Consider the following 9053-nt stretch of genomic DNA (forward strand, 5'->3'; position numbering starts at 1 on the left):
CTTACGTGTTCGTCCAAAGAGTACGTCAACTCTCCGTCGTCGTATAGAACGAACCACCTCCGCTGCCATCTCTGAAACAAAAGCAACGCACCAGTCAGATACATTTTAAGGTGGTCTTAATAAAATAAGTGCACGAATTCCAACGCTTCACCACTTTATACTAAAGTAAATGTTTTCAACTGACTTGAAAAATGCGGAAGTTCTTCGTATGTATGTTTTGTCAAATATTGTTAACAAACAATACAACTTAAACACTTACAGCAAATAAACGTGGTAAAAAGTTAAACGTAGGAATAAATCGAGTATAAGCAAAATTTGTACTAATATTTGGGTATACTCAGTTTATTCCTAAGTTTAACTTTATACCGCATTCGTTTGTAAGGCTGATTTGTCTAACGAAGACTTATTGGCTACAAGTGGAAATCTCTAGTCCGTAGACGACTAAGTATAAAATTAATAAAATAAAAACGTACAATACAAATCTGGTCAATACATACGGTGGTACAAACACAAATCTAGAATGAATTTAGCATACAAACGAGGCGAAACAATGAAATTACGCCGACGACGTTCATTATGCGTTGGAGACGCTGATTACTGTAAATGCTTTGGAGTTCAGGCGGAGACGCTCGCGGCGGCCATCAAGCTATAAAAAGACAAGAGTAATCGCGACATATGGCATGTGGGTTCCGTAATATTATGATTTTAAATTTAATGTTATGAATAGATCCTTCTAGAAGAATTAAAGAGGTTGGAAGACTGCATATAAGAAAAAAAGAGAAGGAACTGTTGTGAGCAAATTTGTCACTATATGAATTAAATGAAGATGTTTTTTAAAATATCTCGATATTATCACAGTCAAGTCAGGTTGCAAAATAAAAATTAACTTTTAAATGCTTTGTGTTTTTTGCAATTTGGCATTACTACATTGCAATTTTAATATACTTTTTTTTTTCTTAGAATACTATACGTTATGGATTTAACGATGGTTACCATTTATAAAAAATATTCGGTATTTTATTGGAGAAACGGAACCTTAAAACCGGAGACACTTGTTGCCCTATTTTCATGTTTGCAGTCAGACATTCATCATGGACATGACAAATGTACATTTACAATGACACAATATTACATAATGTTTATAAATAATACGAAATTGCATTATAGTTTTTAATTGTACCACATTAGAGATGGTTCTTGTAGCAACACTAATAATTGTCGTCAGCCGCCTACATTGTAAACAGTCATTAAATGTGTCGATAAGTAAATAGATCAGTTCTAGAAATCAAAAGAAGGCGATGTAATTAATAAATGTGCAGTAAGTGTAACTCTTAGCTACGAAACGTTGCTTTAATTTAGTTCTTGTTGCTAATTTCGTAAATGCGCAAAAACGTAGTTTGCAATAGAGCGTCCGCCGGCTGATGTCGGTGGCGTGGTGCCGTGGGAAACGCAAATGTACAAATCACATAATTGCACTCAATTAAAAGGGTAAAAATTGCCGCCGGCATTTGGCATTTAGATTTGCAGTTACAACTTTCGAAAATTCAATGGCGTATAAAAATCTGACATCAAAAATACATGCAATCTTAGAAGCATATGATGTAGCCAGGGTCTTCTTGACTTCAATTTACAGCTGGTTCTACGAGTAGTAATCTATCTTGCGTTTTACTCCACGATGTAATAAAAAGGATGTTGTGTTGGAACTAGACACATCATAGATAATTACTGCAGATAGTGATGTGCTAAAGACCATTGTAATTGTCCTTTCTAAGCAGTTTATACAGTCACTGACACCGCAATAGATGCGATCTACACGCAAAGCCACGGTATCAGCTAACCTTCTAATACGTTAATTGGAGTGGCATTAATTGTTGCCCGCTGGTGGTGAGGCTCGTGTCCCGATAGCCGTCTCACTCGCTCCAGTGAAACTCGACATCACACTGTCCTTATCAACTAGATTCTATGCAACAAGGTGTCACCGACTTCGTATAATTGCAAATAATTGACCTAGACGATATTTGTCACGCTTATAATGGAGGCGATTGCAAAAGTGATTCATTAAAAAAAGCATTCAAAGATGAAACAAAATATGAGAAAATAATTTCGGTTTCGGTACAGAAAATCTTAAGCCTATTTGGCAATTGAAATTTCAGAAAGCAATTTTCACTACATCCTTCTGATAACATTTATAATTAACTGCAAACTTATAAATCGCAATTCCTCGGTATCTCGATTGTTAAGAAGTTGGGTCAAGAAGTTAATGGCAATATAGATTTCCCCTGCTTAAGCCGGTTGTAATTATTTGCGATACTAGATACGTAGCAAGCGCTGGCCAATCGGTTAACAATTTCGCAAGATTTACACCGCAAAGGCAACACGATAAAGCTATTAGCGAGTAGAGAGGCACACAGAAAAACGTATGACTATATTAGGGTAGAAAGGTACAGCGACGAAGTGACTGAATTACAGATTGTCCTGATACCGACGCGCAAGGAGATCGCGCGTCGCTTCGACACTGCCAGGGCTTTGGTATTATTTCAATTGGTGATATTCAGATTTCTTAGATATTGTGACCATTCTGTATAAAATCTTGATTTACATTTCTCTACTGATTCATATTTTATGTACAGTAGTAAATCCACTTATTATTTGTTAATACTCTATTCGCTACAAACATTTATGTGTCCTTTTACACTGAATGATTTTCTGTTCATTTAATTTTCCTTGTTTCTATTCGTTCCTATAAATCAATAAAGCTCTCTACAGTCTAAAGTTACAATTTGAGGCTATCCGTTTACGTTATTCTGATCTTGTTCCTGCTTCTATTGTATTAGGTGTCACTTTTGGCAACCCTAATGAAGGTTCCCATAAATCGGTTACGATTTAGCATCGTCGATAAAGTAACCGTTCATGTTGAACTAGTTAGGGCTGCTCCCGTCTTAGAAATAACTCAAATGCCGGCTATCTCTCAGCTGGTCGACAATACTACGATAAATTTGTTGGTCGTGATGCCGCGCAATCTGCACTGCGGAGAGAATTGGCAGATGATTCGTCGGCGAGTTTCGTTTGTAATGCTGAAGTTAGTAAAGAACGATCACGGAACAGAAATGTTTTCAATTTCCATGAATTTGAATTTAACATTAAGATGTTTTCATTGAGTATAAATTATGTACATGTGTAAATAGAAAGCTAGGTAGGCAAACTAGCCTGTCTTGCAGGTCGTGTGGGCTACGTTGATAGGGAATTAGAAATTAGTAATAAATAGTTGTTGGCATCGAGGACAATCGGACAAACCTCTCTGAGGCTTCATTTATCTAACTCTGTCATTGTGGAAACGCTTTGACTAGTATTTTACAAGGCGGTAGAAATTGTGAGGGCTTGCCTATTTACAGACCAGTCTTGGAGGATTTATTCAAATGATATAAGGAGGTTGTTGAGAGAAGCTAATCGATTAGCAATTAAGCATTTGAAATGTTGAATACGTGTTTGTAAAATACAAAACTAGAAGTATCGTTCTAGGCTTATGTTAGTCGTTGACTTGTTTAGGATCAGTGTTTTTACAGGTCAGACAACTAATAACTTCATACTTTAAGAATGAACTTGCGAACTAAACTTGTGCGGTGCTTTCATGGAACATTTATCCAGAAAAAAAGATTTCAATGGGAAAATACTTGGTCACGATACTCAATTAAGCTAGAGAAAATCTCCGTGAAGATACCGTTGTGATTATTTAGTGAACATAATTGCTAGTGCCGATTAAAATTTAGCCACAAAAGGCAATAAAGGCCACTCCTAACGCATTCCTATATCCGCAGCCGTGGACAAGCGTCGCAGATGGTTGTTAGTTGGGGAAAGTCGGTCGGCCAGGTAATGGGGCGCGGTCGACGATGCTGTGCGCGATAAGATGCCTGTTATCTGTGCCTGCGCCTGCGCCGGCAGCGCGACACAGCCCGACAATGTCCGGACATGTCCGGCGACATCGGCCGACAGTGTCCGGACTTGTCCACCGCTTGTACCCTTCTCAGAGTGAAAATGCACGCCGAATATTATTTCCCTTGGTGTATGTAAATTTGGAGAGGTGTCAAGTACACGAATTAGGTTCGATGTTTTAGAAATATTTTGTATGAATTTCCTGTAGCATTTACTCCACAGTTGTGCTTCAATGTATATAGCTGATAATTAATTAAACTAAATATCTGAATGATCAATATGCAGTTACAAGAAACGGATGCTGAGGCACGTGCCTCTCGCAGGCGATCAGATCGCGCTCGCAACCGTAGCTTCAGTGATGGCGGCGTGTGATTAGGCGAATTCCCCTAATGATATGTAGACCATTGCTGCTCGCGCCTTTGCTATTCAGATACACTTCCGCCGGTGCCTTTTTCGTCTAGCAAGCGTTGTTTTTTTCAAACAATCGTCAATTAGTGCCAATGATGTATAGATATTTTTGCCAGTTGTTACTCTTAATGATGTATTCTTTTATGGCGCTGATGGGATCTCAATTGTTAGGAGGCTTATGTAAGTTTGTTAGAGGTCTAATATAGTTTTAAAGAACAGTCTACTTTATTATAAACCATTAATGGTGATTGTTTTTTACTTACGAAGCCTCGTATCTATGTTATGTTGTAGTAATGAAGGCTTACTCAGTGATAAGGAAAGTGCACGTGCGATATCCATGTTACAAACAGTGTAAGCGGTTATGTCATAAATTGTGCAATACGCACGTGGCGCATTGTTTCAGGCGTTCCGCTGCCCGCTGCTAGCTCGAACACCATGCCAAAGACGACATGCCAAGATGTTTTAATTTTTGTTTCTACAGAGTTGCACAGAATCTCTAGTCTGAGACTTAAATCAAGTCTTGCTTTGTAGAAATTTTCTTCCGTTTTTCTTCGATTCGCGTTGAAAACTATGCCAAAACACATCCAATAAAAGTGTCATTGATGGTGAAACTTCAATAAATTTACAGCGTGAATAAAAGTGAATACCTCGCATTGTGTTGCGTTTCTATTCCCATTGTAACGGTATCAGATAAAAATCGACAAACAATTAACCGGCAATACGTAAACTCTCAGTTTTCTTCGGTTGTTACTTTCGTTTTTTTTATTCCAGTTACTATACTACCGCTTAAGAGTATTTTGTTATACGGTGTGAGAAATCTTACAATGGGCCGTTTAAAGCGAGAATTGAATTCTCACAGTTGTGGAATATATTACTGCGAATATGTTATTCATAGTGTATATTTTTAATACGGGTGCAAATTGTTGCTGAGAATAGCTCGTTTTGTTTGAAATGTTTTATTTGAAATGATGGGGACATAAACCAGAAAGCGTTAAGATTGAATGTGGATGGCCACAAAGGAAGAGGAAGACCGAAGAAAGTATGTGTGAAAGAGGATATGCTTAAGAAAGGAGTGGATTCAGATATGACGGCTGATAGAGATGTATAGAAGAGCAGCACATACTGTGCCGACCCTCCGTAGGGGATAAGGGCAAGTGTGTTTAAAATGTTTTATTTATAATTCAAGTTGAAACAAAGCAAGGTTTGGTTGGTTCCGAGTAAAAGAATACTATAATATTTATATTACTGTTGATATTATCTAAAAAAAATCACATAATATATTAGACAATTAATATCTTGATTGTATCGAACTTGCAAATTTAAATACCAGTGTAACAGCGGGGTGCTGACCACGTACGTAATTGATTTGGATCCTAATTGGTCGATTTACGCTGATGTAATCACCGATCGCGCGATATGTCTGTATCAATATTTCGATTTTAGATACCGATACCCGGATCATAATTAGAAACATTAGAAAAACGGTAGAGTACAAAATCTGTAAAGTCAAATTGAATCTTGTATCAATCCAAGGCAATTTATACGGTAAACAAAATAAAAATGCAATCACTTATTGAATTTGAGGTTATAAAAGGATCTAAAGTGAATTTACCCGTTATTTTAATTTTTTAATAAATTACATATGTTATGTAAAATCTCTTATGCGTTGCGGGGGTTATCGATCAGAAATAATTAGTAAATCGTCAGGTTTTAACTTTTACAAGGATAACGAATATATCCATCGTCCCGTATTACTTGAACAACAAATCGATCAATGTATCTTCATAATAATTAATTTGTAGGTTTGATATACGAACTCAATGGCCGTGGCCCCGTGAAATTAGGGTCACTATAACATTTTTAATACTTTCTTCCATGTAATTGATTTTTAAATTCACATATCTATCTATACTATTATAATAAAGCGTAAACACACAATTCTTTGTTGCCTAAGATGTCAGCAATTACAGCATATTTTTGAATATACCTTTTTTTAATAAAAAGCCATACACTTACGTCACGCTTTAGGCTATATATTTTCGCGTCATTAAACTTAGGGGGTAAATGTTTTGGATAAAAACCCTAATGTGGGAAAGCAAGTTTGTCATAGTAAGGTAATTGTTATTTTAATATTTGCAATTTGACAAATTAAACAATAAAATAAGTTTTTATAATTTCATACGGATAAAGCCGCGCGGGAACACCTAGTAATTTATATAGTAATAATTTCCTTGAAACCTAAGCGATCGCTCAAAGTATTATTATAAATGCTGTTAAGGTGATTTTTCACGCTTACAAAATAATCTTTAAAGGTTACAATTTAGATATTATATAAAAAGATTTTGTGAATCCGTAAACAATATGTAATTATTCGTAACTGACACTTTATTTAGGCGTATATTTCATTACGAATTTCAAGATCGTGATCGAGTTTTTTTGCTTAAATTACACAGGCCTTAGGAACTTTAAATCGACTAAATCTGTCCACTTTTGTTAATCTAGATTTAAATAATAAAACAAGATATTAAAACTTTTATTGACTACAAAATAATCATTGCTTGCTTTTTCATCATTTCCGTTTTCAAATAGTTCATTACGTTATATATTTCTTTAACATCCTTAAATTATATTTCTTTTTGCTCATTTAACGATTTCGTCGGCTACAATTTGTACGTCATTAGGTATTCAATGTGGATTCAAATGGCGGCAAAGTACAGTACCATACAAACTTAATGGCGGCTCGCATTATGCAAACGCAAGACAACGCTATAGTAGTAAAATCTTTGACTGAACTATCCCTCAACCGTCGTGCAATTGTCGATTTTTGCAGCCCATTCAAATGTTTAGTTACCCAGATATCGAGTAAGTGCTCACCAAATAAACTCATAGGAATCAAAGGGCGACTAAACAGTTACACGATAGTTTAGTAAAAAAATGTGCGCGCGCTTTAACAGCGAGACATAAAGGGATGCATACCGTGCGTTTGCCTATGTAGATCATAGCATACACGCTCGCAGCTAACCTCGAGCGGGCATAAACTTGAATATTGTTATACAAGCGAGGCAGCAGAGGGCACAAAAACTCGACTGGTCGAATGTTAACGGTGCTGTCACACTGCGCAATCCGACGCGTGACTGCGATGCCTTGTAATTACGATCATCGTTTGTAATACACACAGATAGTCAGTAAAAACATATATCATTTACGATAACCGCAATCAGGCAGTTCTTATGTAATGCTTTAGGGTTTGGAATTTCGAATATACCCTCTATATTACATCAATACGCATTTCTTTTTAGGTTTATTCAATATACTTTCAGTCTATAAAATCGACATTTAATATGTCTTATTTTGATACAAATTCATTTATGTTATAAGACCATCGTGTCATATACATTAAGAACACCGGAAACAAATGCCATTTAAAACAAGTCGCAATAGAAATACAAAAACATCCGGACAAATTATAAAGTCATCAGTCCCTTCCGCGCTTTAGAGCAGGTGGTTTGTGTTGTGAACTGAATCTACAGTAAAAAAGCCTTAGCGATTGAATTTAATTGTTTGACCACGTTTAAAATAATACTAAGTGAAAAATTCAATGAAAATAATGGTGTCTATCAGCACAGACAAGATTTAGGACTCTAGTTTTCCCGGATAAATTTTTAAACCAAACAAAAATGTACTCAAAAGCATACACGCAAAGTATTATTTCGAGTTTCATTGATTTACCTATATACTTCCAATTAAAGTAATGAAACATGACTTAAGTTTTCTCACAAAAACTTGCTATTTGTAAAATTGACGGCGTTGCTACTGATTTTAGTAAGTGCTCTGCGGAATTATCTATTGCAAATAGACACGTACACTAAAAACACGTACTTAAATAATCTACTTAATTTTGTAGGAAACCGACTAGAATTATTAACATGGTTAATAATAATCAATTTAGACTCATCGTTTCTTGTATTATACTCGTATATAGTAAAATGCAATGTCTTTAAATGTAATCTTGAATCTACCCTTCGTATATCAAATATCTTGCCTCGCTGGTTGCATAACAATTTGATGTTGATTCTAGATTTTATCCAGCAGATAAAAACAAGGGCAATATGGCAATTCATTTGACAGAAGAAAAAAACCTCCGAACAAATACAAGACAAGACAATCGAGATGTTTGCGCAACAAGCGGCCGAATCCAACGACTGATCTCTCGCAACACTTGATTGATTAAAAAGTTTATTCTATTGTTTTCGTTTACAAAGACACCTAATAATTATGTAGACTAGATAATGATTCGAAGCCGAGACTAAAAAAAAAACATTAAAAATACTCAAACTTTTCTCAACAACGAATTGTTTGCGCACAACTTTAAGTCAAAAATCAAGTTTCGACATATCCCCATATTTGATGTTTGTTTTTGCCAAAGTTTTTGTTTAAAAGGACTCAAGAATGTTTGTTACTCGGTTCAGCACTTACAACGATAACGTTTTATGCTATAACAATGTTTGAGGAATAGCGGATCTTTCAAAACACACATTTTGGTTAAATACTCCATAAAACAAGTTTTTTTGTAACTTCAAGGTGTTGTATAATTAAACGTTACGATTCTTGGAAACCAGAGTTAACAACCAGAGGTTAAAAAGATGGGTAAAACTGGATTCAAATTGTATGCATTGCGTGAAGCGTGCGCAAACCCATCATTTCGGTAGCAACAA

The 9053-nt window shown here is 35.7% G+C and overlaps 1 protein-coding gene across 1 annotated transcript in view; it reads right to left on the reverse strand.

The window, feature by feature from the left end:
• The window catches only part of LOC106109087 (protein outspread-like), a gene marked incomplete at its 3' end in the record, with an annotated part of 201993 nt that overhangs the window by 36423 nt on the left and 156517 nt on the right, over positions 1-9053 (reverse strand). Inside the window, exon 3 of the mRNA XM_013290490.1 lies at positions 6-71. Within this exon, the coding sequence (XP_013145944.1) occupies positions 6-71 (66 nt within the window). The remainder of the gene's footprint in view (positions 1-5; positions 72-9053) is intronic.

The sequence above is a fragment of the Papilio polytes genome, unplaced genomic scaffold (genome assembly GCF_000836215.1).
Source record: "Papilio polytes unplaced genomic scaffold, Ppol_1.0 DF821289.1, whole genome shotgun sequence".
NCBI classification, from domain to species: domain Eukaryota; kingdom Metazoa; phylum Arthropoda; class Insecta; order Lepidoptera; family Papilionidae; genus Papilio; species Papilio polytes.